The 13,301-nt window shown below is 37.0% G+C and overlaps 2 protein-coding genes across 2 annotated transcripts; one reads left to right on the top strand and one right to left on the bottom strand.

The window, feature by feature from the left end:
- Positions 1–1,928: 1,928 nt before the first annotated feature.
- atp6v0cb (ATPase H+ transporting V0 subunit cb) lies at positions 1,929–9,437 on the top strand. The gene is made up of 3 exons (XM_044101607.1): positions 1,929–2,451; positions 6,919–7,102; positions 8,251–9,437. The coding sequence occupies exons 1-3, from the start codon at positions 2,379–2,381 to the stop codon at positions 8,453–8,455; spliced, it is 462 nt and encodes a 153-aa protein (XP_043957542.1). The 5' UTR covers positions 1,929–2,378; the 3' UTR covers positions 8,456–9,437.
- Positions 9,438–9,545: 108 nt separating this feature from the next.
- On the bottom strand, positions 9,546–13,040 carry nubp2 (nucleotide binding protein 2 (MinD homolog, E. coli)). Its single transcript, XM_044101606.1, has 7 exons — positions 12,932–13,040; positions 12,450–12,565; positions 11,741–11,939; positions 11,020–11,174; positions 10,756–10,866; positions 10,556–10,625; positions 9,546–9,761 (listed from the first exon to the last, which is right to left on the bottom strand). Exons 1-7 carry the CDS (start codon positions 12,945–12,947, stop codon positions 9,622–9,624), a joined length of 807 nt encoding a protein of 268 aa, XP_043957541.1. The 5' UTR covers positions 12,948–13,040; the 3' UTR covers positions 9,546–9,621.
- Between the last annotated feature and the right edge of the window lie 261 nt (positions 13,041–13,301).

Raw genomic sequence — 13,301 nt, forward strand, 5'->3', positions numbered from 1 at the left:
AGAAAATACAAGTCATTTCCTCTTTTGACATTTCAAAGATTTCAGAAAGACGTTGATAGAACAGCTGAAGGATAAACATCGTTTGGTGTCAGTGTGCATGTCTGGGTAGAAATGGGTCATTCTTCAACATCATACGGATTCTCCCAAACCAAACAGGAAACGATTCACTACCAGGGTTATCATGTTACTCCATGCTGTTACATGAGCTGGTTACACAGAACTGCACAGTGTTTTCTCATTCTCACTGCTAATTTTGAATCAATGGAACTCAGAGAAAGAGAAAATAGGAGTATGATCCTCCTGGCTGTGACCTTGTTGGTGCATCGCCTCTGTTTCATAATTCAGTCTCGGCAGTTGTGGAAATGTTCGAGTCAAAGAGGAAGGAGGCTGGAGGTGATGCATGTAGACACTGCATCACGAGTGGTGGGGCTTTACCCTAATCTATGGGTGGAGGGAAGGGTCGAGCAGCGCTGACTTGACCCGGCAATGCAGAAAAATCAGGGAGGAGGAAGAACTGCACGTCAACTCTGTCTTCATCTGGGGGAGTCACGCCTGCCTGTTCCTCTCTCTCTGTGTAAATCCGGAGCTGGAAGCTGCAGCCAACCCACCTGCGGGCTCACATGCCACATCGCTGCATGTCACAGCCAACAGTGAAACTCCCTCTGCAGCAGGGTGATACATACGGAAGGCCAGAAGTGCCAAAATCAAGAACTCCATATTTATTTGAATGTTTTATTGAGATTAAATAGTTAAATGGTAAAAGTTTTGCCATTTTAATAAGTGGTGGAACTCGATTAAAGCTGCAGAATGTAACTTTTATTTTAAAAATTTTTATGCATTTGTTGTAACTGTCAGTATGTTGTGACAGTTTGGTATGAGACAGATAATTTGTGAAAAATTTAAGCTCCTCTGTCTTTTCCCAGTAACTACCAGAGACAACCAATCAGAGCCAGGAGGCGGGTCTTTGCGCTGTCAATCACCCCCTTGCTCTCTGATCAACCGCATGTAGCATGGACTGTTGTGAATGCTCAGGCTAGTTAGCATAGCCACAGACAATTGCAGATAAACAGTTTTCCTGTTTCTCCACTATTAGGACATTTAACACTGAGTACACAAGAGTGATTGACAGCGCTGAGAGCCTCCCACTAGCTCTGATTGGTTGTTTTGCCATTTCTTCAGACGGCAATAGTGGATCAGGGAGGAGGTAAAGATTTATCTTTTCACAATACAAAGTTTCCAGCTCAGGACTTCTGAAAATAAAACAGAAAAATGGGATTAATCAAAATAACATTTTTATTCATAATTTTATTCTTCTTGTGCAGGAGAGCCATTTTAGCCCCCACCCACTGACTATTAAAATAGTCACTATGCTGTCACAAGAAACCAACTGACTAAATTAGCAACTTATTAAATGATAATGATTCTGTCCACTCTGCAAATAAAATATATATTTTTATTCCTGACATAATATTTTTTTATGGTTTACTGAAATGGTATAAGAATCTTATTGTATTATTTGTTGCTATCTGAACCTGTGGGAGCAACTAATATGAAATAACAGGGAGCCAAAGCTGGAACCTTGTGGAACCCCACATGTGATTTCTGTTAGCTCTAATGAGAAGTTACCTATTGGCACAAAAATTCCTTAATCTTTAGGTAAGATTGGAACCAGTCAAGTACTAAAGTTTGTTCAATACCTACCGTGGTCAACAGTCTCCTGTACCAGCACTGGATTTCCCATAGTAGAGTTTTCCTCCTTGACTTCATTAGCTAAAATGTTAAGAATTATTTGAAGAAAAAAATGGATAAATTTTAGGTAGATACTTAAGAAAATATGTGTGAATTTCTAGATTTACACGGTTTCCCCGCATTTGCAATATCACGTAATATCAACGGAGTCTGCCACGGAGCAAACCAAATGGAGGCCTGATGGGGGGGTGAACCTCTGACAACTACAATGAAAATGAGCAGCAAATTTAAACGCAATATTGAATATATATATTTATTTCTAACATTAACCTATTACTTACGATTTGAATATATATTCTACGTCGCAGGGTTTAATATAAAAGTTTTGTCGTAACTCCTCCGTCGCCGAGTGAATTGAAAGCTTCCATCCGTTCCGTCAGTCAGGTGATCCTTTCCGCTTCGCCATTTTGTGTTGCTGCGCCGGCTATTTATTTCAGGAGTCGTGACTCTCCCGTTTACGCTGGTAGTTAGGTTATTAGACGGTTCCTGGTTTACCCGGTGTTGCTTCCAAAGCCCGTGGCCTTTTCCATTGCCTCCTGTAAAGTGCGCCTTTTCTCTTTTGGGTCATCGCTAATTGTTATTATTTTTGTATATTTGCTTTATTTTTATACGTTATTTAGTGAGACAGAATGTCGAGCGAAAGCCCAGAGTACTCACCGTTCTTCGCAGTGATGGGAGCCTCCGCGGCTATGGTGTTCAGCGGTAAGTAACACACATTTTCTTTAAATTACTTTTAATGTTTGTCACTCAGATGTCTGTTTGTATTTACAGATAAATGAGCCTAAATCCCATAAAGTGTCATTTGTTAGCCGCGGTGTTCTTAATACTCATTTAGCTATCCGGACTGCTAGCGATTCATTGCTAATCGTTAGTTGTCGTTTGCCGTAGCTTTAAGGCAGAAAGAGATTTAAAATTATTTTTGAAACCGCCCTATTTGTATTTATTGGGTTTCTTTGCTTTCACTCCTTAACCATAGCTAGCTATAACGAGCTAAGGCTTGTTAACTAGCTGGTGGTAGCTGTGCGAGTTAGCATTGACGCTAGCCTCACTTCAAATTACTGTGGCAAAGCGAAAGGACATAACAGAAGTTATATAATTATAATATTACACGTACAAAAAACAAATTTCAACTGTATATTTGACGACTAACCTTAATTTGTTTATCCTTACATTTAATCGTGTGGTTAGTGCATTAATAGCTGATTAAGGTAATTGCTACTTTCTCCACAAAGCTGCCATTTACACTTTACAAATTTATTAAGAATAATTAAAAAGTGTTGCAAAGTTGATGCTTATGCAATGTTAAAAGTTGAGATCAAAAAGCAAATGCATTGGAGATAGAGTCCACGACATCCCACGTAAGCTGTATTAGTCAATCGCTGCGTAAACCATTTGGTAAACATAAAGGTGTAGCTTTGATTTCATGCTGATATCTCTTTTGTTGTTTTTGTTTTTTAATAAAGCTTTTAAAAAGGCTTCTCTATAGTTTAATATCAATTAGAAACCGTGATCAGTTGGCTGACTTCCTATTCCTCAAAGGAATGACGAAGTCACATGATTATCACATGATGAGACTTCTGACTTGGCCATCTGGCTAGTGAGTCCCTGAAATACACCTTTAAACTTTTAAATGTATAAATCGGCAGTGGATGTGTTCAGAAAAAAACATTCTGAAATTTTTTTTTTTATATATCAAACTTATGAAGAAGTGCTACTTTGAATGGACTTTAAAACTTGGTGGTTTTATGGATTTATTTCCTAGTTTCCCACTTGTCCTTATTTAAAAGTGAGTCAGAAGCAAATTTTAATGGTAAAGTTTGTCACTCAGATATCAGCATATTATTATTATTGGTAGAAAACTTGACAAACTTATGATGCAAGATAGTAATTGATATAAACTCAAACTTTGCTAACTTTAAGCTTTCCTGAAGTTTAATTATTTTTTTCTTCCCTTGACTGTATAATGGACAAGAGTAAAAATGTGATGCATGTCTTTTGATAAAGACAAAAAAATATACTATCCTTCGTATTTATGTACATTCTTATTTATTATATTAAACTAAAGGTGAATCAAAATAATTTTGGTTGCATCAAAAAAACAAATCGGGGAAAAAAAAAACTTGTTTAAAAAATATATCAAACTTATGAAGAAGTGGCGCTGTTATTACTTTCAATAGTTTCTGAATGATGTAACTTACTATTTTTAATTAATTTAATGAAAAAACAATCAGTATTTGACTCACCAGAAGAGGTGGGTGGATTGATCCAAAATGTCGGTATCGGATCAATAAGTGGTAAGATCGATACTTTAGTTTCAGTTTCCCTCTGCTCCAGTTTTGTTGGTTTTTGATTTTCACTGAAATTAGATTATTTTTCTTTCATTTTATTTAAAGTAAAAATACAGTTATTTTCTGTTTATTGTGCAAATCTGTTACTAAAATATCTTGTAGGACTCCATAAACTTTGTCCAAATTCTGTTCTTAGTTTTAACCAAGTAATTAAAAGGAAAAGCCACAAAAACACCTACAATTAATAAGTTTTATATATTAAACCCAAATAATAAGGACTGGTCAGATTGTTACTAAAATATGCAGCATTGCACACCAGAACTCACCACTTATAAATGATCAACCAGATGATTTTTAAGTGGTGCGTTCTGCTTTTTCCAGTAATTATTAATCATTATAGAGGATTGCTTTTGCAGAAAGAAGGGCTTGGATTGTGTTGATCCTGCAAAGATGCGTTGGCAGGTGGTAAAATGTTGCATTTCCTGCAACACTTTACCACATAAAAGTTCACAGATTGATGTTTCACTTGTCCTGATTTAAAATGTGTGAAGCTCAGCTTCAGATTCTTTCTTTTATTTATTTATATATATATAGAAAGTTTTAATTTTGTTTTTCTAGTAAATTTCTGACTCGTGAAAGAAGCTTCCATGTTTCTTCTGGAGCAATTCTGATAATTTTATTTTCTTTCTAGCAAAATTCCAACGTTTGGAGCTCAAATTTCCACTTTTTTATTCTAGACCATTTGAGTTCCTTTTTACTTTTTCTGTTTTTTTTGGTGGAAATGTTTTTCTTCTATGTACAATGGCCCTAATTTGCCGTTGTTGCTATAATTAATGTTTTCACATTACACATTTTTAATGTTTGGTCGAGCTCTATGCTGTAATTTGGTAAAATCCACATCCGGTTTTTCTCTCTAACTCGGAGACCCCCCTGCTGTAATTTGTGATTTTATTTTCACTCTTTTGTTGGAGGCACGTTTTGCTCTGATGTCATCAGACGTCAGGGGGCGTCCCGTTTCCGAAACGCTCTGGTGGGGAGTGAGGAGGAGGATTAGGATTACAATCCAGAGGTTTTTCCTCCACAGAATCTTCCTGCTGAGACAGGATGACAGTAATCTGGTGGAGGTTTTTCTCCTTAGTCATCCACATCTCTGTCCAGCCAAACATTTAAGGCAATATTTAATCTGCTTATTAGCATCTCTGCGTCATTTGAACATGCTGTCATTTGTATTTCAGGCTTGGTTAAGAACCAAAGTTGCTTTAAGCGTCTAAAGTCGGACTGCTTCTCTGTTTTGGTTTGCTAAACGTTTCCCCGTTGCGCTCTGACTGACTTCAGACAGACGGGGCTGATTTAACCTTCTGATGGCGTCGGTGTGGCGCTGCATCAGAAAAGATGGAGGCAACATGGTGGCTGAACAGCCTGCTGTAGTGAGCAGGAGAAACTCCCAGTGCAGGAACGCTTCAGGCTGGGAAATCTGGAGTCGTTTCAGATTTAATCAGCATCATTTTGTCTTTGGAGGAAGTCATTTTCTCAAAATCCTGCTAGAAGGTCACCAAAGACTAAAAAGCTGCAGAATAAATGAAGAAATAAAAAAAATTTATCCAAGCATCTGTCAGTCCCTGTAAAATTTCACTTTTATTTCTTTATCTTTTGCACAATTAAAATCTCTAATTTTGTAGCAACACATTAGAAATATTTTTTGCAGTAATTGTTTCTGCTCTCGTGGAGAATAAATGAAACATTTTGTTACTCCATCAGACTTTAACTGGACCTCAACAAAGAGACAGCAGTGGAGTATAAGTAAGAAACACTGCCACCTGCAGGACGGGCAATTAATTACATTTTTGGAAAATCCAGATTTTTATTTATTTATTTTAAAAAACAAAATTTTAATCAATGTGCTCTTTTGGTTTTCATAGTTCAGCACCCAGAGCTGCCATCTTGTTTGACAAATGTTCGATTTTTAATTCAGGTCAACTCTAAGATTAAATATTGTGGCCAGTCTAAGATTTATTTATGTTTTTAATTATGAAAATGAAGTTATATTGTCAGAATATTAGGATAATTAAATAGTCATTTTATGGGAACTTCTGCACAAACAAATGCCAGGAAAAAGTCATCAAATACTCACAAACTGGTAAATACAACCAATTTGTTGAGGGTTTTTTTTTTAATCAGCCAATTGCTGAATAAACATACAGAGAAATAATTAAGAAAATATACAAAGTAGTACATGTTTTATGTTTAGAAAAATAAAAAATAAATGTTCTGTCTGTAAATATGTTTCAGCCAAAATGCAGCAAGTGGCAAAGTTTACCTTCAAATTCACTAAAAGATGCTGTTTTTGCTTTTTAGGAAATAAAATATTTATTATAAATTGTTCATTTGGATATTTATTGTACTTTTAATATTGTATAAAAAAGCTTAAGTGGTTAAATTAAAAATCAGCAGCAGTTTTACTGTTGGATTAATCAGAATAAAATAATATTTTGTTGCTTCACCTGCAGGTTCTCGTTAATGTTTGTTTGTTTGCTTCGTTCTGTTGCTGATTGCTTCTGTTGACACACCTGGTTGTGTGACGTCTCTCTGTGTTTTTCATTTCCTGTTGGCTCATGAAGCTGCTTCTTCCTCTTTTGATGGCCTTTTCCATCACGCCCATCCCTCCTAAAGCCTCAGTAAAAGGCTGATTATAGTTTCCCTTTGACTGAAGGTGAAACACTGCAGTGACGCCATGATGGGTTTTTATTTAGAGGAACAGAATCTGTAACAAAAGTCCCACTTCTGCTTTATTTTCCAGCTCCAGCTGTGCTTCACTGTTTCTGTCGTCTGCTAGCCTCTCTGATGCTAACCCGTTAGCCTGCGTTTGTTCTTGTCATTCCAGCCTTGGGAGCGGCCTACGGCACGGCTAAGAGCGGCACAGGCATCGCCGCCATGTCTGTGATGCGGCCGGAGCTCATCATGAAGTCCATCATCCCCGTGGTCATGGCTGGTATCATAGCCATCTACGGCCTGGTAGTAGCAGTGCTGATCGCCAACAACATCTCAGACAAAATCACTCTATACAAGTAAGCTTTATGTTTAGATACGTTTTATAATAATCTTCTCATCACCAATAAATCAATAACTATATACCGCAATAAATAATACATCTGGTAGCACATTCAACATGTAGAATATTCCAGGTTGATGGAATCAACTATCTGGCTCATTTTTGGGTTGCCTAGCAACAATCTGCTGGGTAAGAAGCAGTTTCAGGTTTCCCCCCCCAACTTTGGTTACCTAGCAACGACCTGCTGAGTAACTGGGGCGGTTCCAGGTTTCCCCACTTTGTGTCATAACTGCTAAAAAATAAAAACAATGTGGAGAGAAAACAGGACGAGTTCTGACACCAGTTTGGAAATGTTTCAGATATTTAAAATCAAAAACGGGTCATAATTAACAATATCAACTGATATTAAACTCTTTTATCGCGACACGATTTGTTTCATATTCTTAGTATAAAACTGTCTAACTCAGAATTTTTCCTGTTAATATATTTATAACATTTAATGTAGAGCTGGACGATTGGGCTTAAAATGATCAAAACCCTAAAAAAAATTAAAAGTATGATGGAATAATTATGAGAACATAGTTATGTTAGCAGAATAAAAATACAATTTTACTAGAACATCTTAAAATTGTTTTAATAAAAATAGGATTCCCATAAAATTATTACTTCATTCTGTTAGAATTACGAGACTTAAGTTGTAGCAATGAGAATAAAATCAATATTACTATTTTGTTCTCGTAACACTACAACATTATTTTTAGACATCTTCTCGAAATCTACCGTTTTTATAAAAACGTTTTTGTATTTCGATGTTTCAAACATCCCAGTTAATGTAACTGGATTACGTTCCTCAGATTATTTGTACAATAATAATATTCCACATTATTCTCGTACAACTTCTCAAAATAAAACTTTTAAAAAAAGATTAATTTCTCATAATCACAACTTTCTACTCGTAATGCTACGACTTCTCGTTTTATTTCACCTTTATTCTCGTGATTCGATTTTACTTCATTTTATGACCTTAATACTCTCAGATGTTTATTAAACGTTTGGGTTTTTTTTGTTACTCCAGTGGTTTAATCGTTTCTTTAATCTCTGTGTAAAAACTTCTGCTGTCGACTTACTGTAGTTACCGTTCCTGCCGGTTGTTTGTGTGTGCAGGAGTTTCCTCCACCTGGGCGCCGGGCTGAGCGTGGGCCTGAGCGGCTTGGCGGCGGGCTTCGCCATCGGCATCGTGGGCGACGCCGGCGTGCGGGGAACGGCCCAGCAGCCCCGGCTTTTCGTGGGCATGATCCTCATCCTGATCTTCGCCGAGGTCCTGGGTCTGTACGGGCTCATCGTCGCCCTCATCCTCTCCACGAAGTAACACGAAGCCGATTCATCGGCCCTTTAAAAGTTGCTGCTGGAGGGAAAAAGTGTAAACAAAAAAAAATAGAGAAAATATGGGGGAAATGAAATACTGGCTCCATAAATATGGTCTTTTCTCAACAATGTGTACAGTCGTCCCGATTTGATAGTCAACTTGTAAATGCGCAATGTAGTGATTTGTCTGTCTGGTGTGTGTGTGTGTGTGTGTGTTTAAAGAAAACAATAGAAATCGTCGGATAAAGACTCGTTTTTTCTCTCCACTTTCTGCTTTTCCCCACATCAACCTGGGAGCTGTAATATTAATATCAATATTAAAAACAATAATCATGAGGATCTGTTTGTAAAAAAACATGTATGGACCTGAGATTTTTGTTCTGCTGATTTTTATTTATAATGATGTGTTCACTGAACCGTTGAGATGCAGCAAAACTCTAATTGTCCGAGATATTATACATATATAAATACACAAATATCACTAGGTTTGATGCGCTGTGGGTTAATTGTGATAAGTGGTTGGATTTCTTTTTTTTTTTTTGATTGCCTTTAGTCTGTCGCTGGTGGCGTGTAGCTTTATGAACATTTCTGTTTTTTAAACGTCAGTGTTTTTTCCTCGTAGTGCTGCTGCTGTTTGCATTAAAGATGTCGGGTCTCAACGCTGTAATTTCCACATTCCAGCTCATTTTTCACGACTTTCTCATCTGTGGCTGTTCCTCTATCCCAGGTGTTAAAACAAAAAAAAACCCAGATGGGATTCAGTGTTTTCTTGCTCTCACTACTTTCAGAAGATTTCATCCAGATCAAGATGTATTTAATAAAAATTAGACATGATTAGCTTTAAAGTTATGCAATTTATTTTTTTTAATCTGGACCATATTTTCTGGAACTAGAACTGCTGTCCATCAATAATCCTGTACAAGCTCTGGATGTATCAGTTTATCAATTAAAGGTTCCAACTTTTGACTGACTTCTGAACACACAAATGTCTTCAGTTTCTGCGTTTATTTTTCAGTTTCATTCTGACGCTTTGCTGCTTCAGCACCAAAACCCAAAGGAAGCAGAACCGATTTAAAGGAAAAGAAACACCCAGATTATGAGACCAATATTTATGTCAAATATACAAGAGAAATGTGTACAAAGATACAAATAACTGAATTCAGGAAGAAATCAGTCTGTCTGCAGGCTGTGGAGTAACGTTTGAGAAATTGTGCTGATGGCGCTGAATGTGGAGCTGTCAGGAAATGACTGAGCAAAGTCTTTGCCTTCCTCTATGCTGGCGCTGAGGAGCGGGTCCAACGGTACCGAACCTGAAATCAGAACATCAGTTACAACCAGAGCACCAGAATCAAACCATCAGGAAACTTTAATTGCATTTCAGAAACGTTTAAGTTCCTCTTCAGGCATCATTAGCAACCTGCAGAAACCTGCTGATCCATGTCATTTTGTTTTCTTTACAGTTTAATCCAAATTTAATCACTAAAACTCTTAATGAACAAAAACAGAATCTCCACGGAGTTTGATCCGTTTATGTTTCTGATGCAACACGAAAATTTAAAGAACCAAATTATTGGTAAAACCAGACCATTGTTCTGCTCTCTGCTTCGTACAAAATGTCTGGACAAATGAGAAACGATTGCTTGCTGGAGGTTTTTCTTTTTAACAAAGCAACCAGTGACAAATCCAACAACTTTTTTTCAAAAGACCAACTGGGAATAAATACTTTTCTTTTCAACAAAGCAGCTAGCAACAAAAGCAACAAGTTGCACAGAAACATTAAGATGGCTCTTTTATCAACCAATAGCATTTATCTGCCAAAAAACCAGATTGGGCTTTAGTTGCTCTTCATGGTCAACATTCATGCTTGATTAGTGAATCACCACAATAAAATCTGATCAAACTTTGTTCTTCTGAAAACAGTAAAACTATAAATATCGTTTATCATCGTTTCCATGGCAGAATTACGAGTTTTGTGTGATTAATTATTCAGACCTTATCTACAAATCAACCATTTTAACAGAATGGACTTTAGACTGAAGGGGTTTTGTCGCCATCTTGTGGCTGTTAGTTGAAACTACAACCAGCTGAATTCTGTCTGGCCCACCTAGAAACACGGATCCGGTCAGTTTGGCCAGTTCTTCACCGCCACCCTTTGAGAAGATGTTGCTGCATTCCTGTAGCAAATAAGCAACATTTTATAAACATATTCCAGCTTTTCCAAATCATAATCAATATTTATGTGACTTCATATGCAAACTAATGATCAGAGTCGTGTAGTTGTGGTTTATAACCAGGATTACTTACGGAGCAGTGAGGGCAAACAAAGCCGCTCATGTTTTCTACAATTCCCAGGATCCGAACTCCGGTTTTCTTACAGAAAGTGATTTCTCTCCTCACATCCCCCGTAGACACGGCCTGCAACCAAAACAGGACGGGAAATAACATGTAAAGCATTTTGTTTTCATCACTGGAATCTGAAAAGAAACAGCTGCAAAGACCAGTGGAAACGATACGAAATGATTAAATTCTTGATTTTTTTTTTTTCCATTTCATTTGTTTAATATCTACCTGAGGAGTGGTGACCAAAACGGCTCCGTCCACTTTATGCTTTTTAAGGTTTTCCAGCACGGCCAAATGTTCGTCCGACGTCCCCGGCGGCGTGTCGACCAGCAGCACGTCCAGCTCCCCCCACGCTACGTCCGACACAAACTGGCCAATCAGAGCTGGTGGAAAGAGTAACACTCAGTCCAGGAAGTCAACAGCAAATCATGCTGCATAACAACTTGTCCTCTAATTTTATCCTTCTATGATCCGGAAATTATGTATTTTTATTCTTAATTCATTCAGAAGAAATCAATTCATTCTATGTTTATAAAGATCATGTTGTCTAGACGGCAAAAACACATTTTAAAATAGGTCACACACAACCTGACATATTAGAAACACTGTGTGCATAACTAGCATTTTGCTAATGGGTAAAATCCATCAGCAACTGAAAAATTCAAAATGGCCGCCATGGTCGTCAAGAAAAAATTATTTTTGCTCTAAATTAATCTGAGAATTTCTCAGATTAATTCTTTTGGTGTCAAATTAAACATTATTAGACCCACAGAAATCAGATTTACTGATAATGTTTTGCTTTTTCAAGATTTTATAGAGAAAATGTGGAAAATTCTGATTTTGAAATATTGAACAAATTCTAAAAAAAAACCCTCAAATTTCCTTATGTTTTCATGAATATTTCTGATGATTCTAATGTTTGGAAACCCAGTGTCTGATCCGATGGTACCGGTTTTCTTCGGGCCTCTCCACACCACGGCTTCATCCGGGTCTTCCATCAGGAACCCGATGGACATCAGAGCCAGACTCTTCTGAGCGTCTGTGTAAACTGGGACCCATCCGGAGTCGCACTGATGCACCTCTGGTCGGCCGACGCTCAGCATGCGGGGGATACTCGGCCCACAGAGGTCAACGTCAAGAATCCCAACCTGATCAACATGGAGGTTCATCAGCGCGCCAGCTTGTTTTATAATAAAAACCCAGAAATTAACAATGAACTCTGAACATTTCTAGCAAAAGCACAAATCTCTGATTTTGAAAAGTGAAAGGTTTTCTAGAAAAAAAGAATCTGAAATTTCCAAGATTTTCTTGATATTTTCTTCAATTAATCTCACATTTTCTGGGTACTTTTCTGTAAAATGTGTAACTTTTCAAACTAAGAAATTTAGAAGTTTTTTTCAAAAATTTTTTTTTCAATTATTCTCAAAATTTCTGAGTTTTTCTTACAGATTTTTTACTTTTCAAACTCAGAAATTTTAATGTTTTTTTTCAAAAATAATTTCAGCGATTAATCTAAACATTTTTTCACTAGAAAAAAATATAAATTTTTTTCTAGTGAAACTTCGACTTTTCAAACTTAGTAATTTAAAAAAAAATTCTCAGGTTTTCTTCTAGAAAATGTCCAGCTTTAGGAGATGGTCTGTGTCTGCAGTACTCACCTTTTTGCCTGCATGCCTCAGAGCCAAAGCTAACTCTGTGGTGATGGTGCTCTTCCCAACACCTCCTTTTCCCGACAGAACCAAAACAACATGGCGAACCTGGGCCAAACTCCCCTCTAACATAAAATAACAACAGACATCGTCCATAATCAACGACAACCGCCTTTAGTAAACTGTATATTTGAGCAAATTAGTTATATGGCACATATACCAAGAGTTTAACATTAATTCCTGGTTAACGAACAGTAGCATGAACGTAGCTAATAAATTCATGTTTTACAGCAATAACTATCAACTTTATAATAAGAAGGTTGTGAGAATAGAAACTTTTGCAGAGTTAGCTTTAGCTAGCAGCTCGGTGAACTTCCCATTCAACAACATTTTAATACATAAATATATCCAGTTATTGTGACAATAAACAAGCTGTAAGCAGAGATAAATTCTCGGTTATTGTTTATTGTTTTCCATCGTCATTCACCTACCATTATTCTGGTCCATTCTTCAGATGATGGAGCTAAAACACGCTCACAGTCGGCAGAAAAACAACAATAACTTCCGTTGTCGTCACGCACCAATCACATGCAGCAGATGACCACAAGTCCCGCCTCCTTTTGCAACGTAACCGGATGTCGTCGTTACTGCGACAAGAAAATTAAAAAGTCAGAATTCTTACATGAAACTTCACAATTATAAGATAAAAGTTGCATTTTTCTCTTTAAAATTCATAATTATGGGTGTAAAAACAGAGTAAGTTCCAAAAGTGTTAAAAATAGGTATAGTCAAAGGAGCTTGTCAATAATTCATTAATACTGATTATAATGTTGGAAAAAAGTTCCTGCTATAGGTAAAAAA

This window comes from Gambusia affinis, linkage group LG20 (genome assembly GCF_019740435.1).
Source record: "Gambusia affinis linkage group LG20, SWU_Gaff_1.0, whole genome shotgun sequence".
Taxonomy (NCBI): domain Eukaryota; kingdom Metazoa; phylum Chordata; class Actinopteri; order Cyprinodontiformes; family Poeciliidae; genus Gambusia; species Gambusia affinis.

Bases quoted from the DNA above. Each gene is read 5' to 3' on its own strand.
- atp6v0cb (XM_044101607.1), top strand. From the start codon at position 2,379: ATGTCGAGCGAAAGCCCAGAGTACTCACCGTTCTTCGCAGTGATGGGA. The intron at 2,452-6,918 runs GTAAGTAACACA...TTGTCATTCCAG, and splicing joins CGCGGCTATGGTGTTCAGCG to CCTTGGGAGCGGCCTACGGC. The intron at 7,103-8,250 runs GTAAGCTTTATG...TTGTGTGTGCAG, and splicing joins GACAAAATCACTCTATACAA to GAGTTTCCTCCACCTGGGCG.
- nubp2 (XM_044101606.1), bottom strand. The intron at 10,867-11,019 runs GTAGATATTAAA...TTTTGGTTGCAG, and splicing joins TTTTGGTCACCACTCCTCAG to GCCGTGTCTACGGGGGATGT. The intron at 10,626-10,755 runs GTAAGTAATCCT...TATTTGCTACAG, and splicing joins TTGTTTGCCCTCACTGCTCC to GAATGCAGCAACATCTTCTC.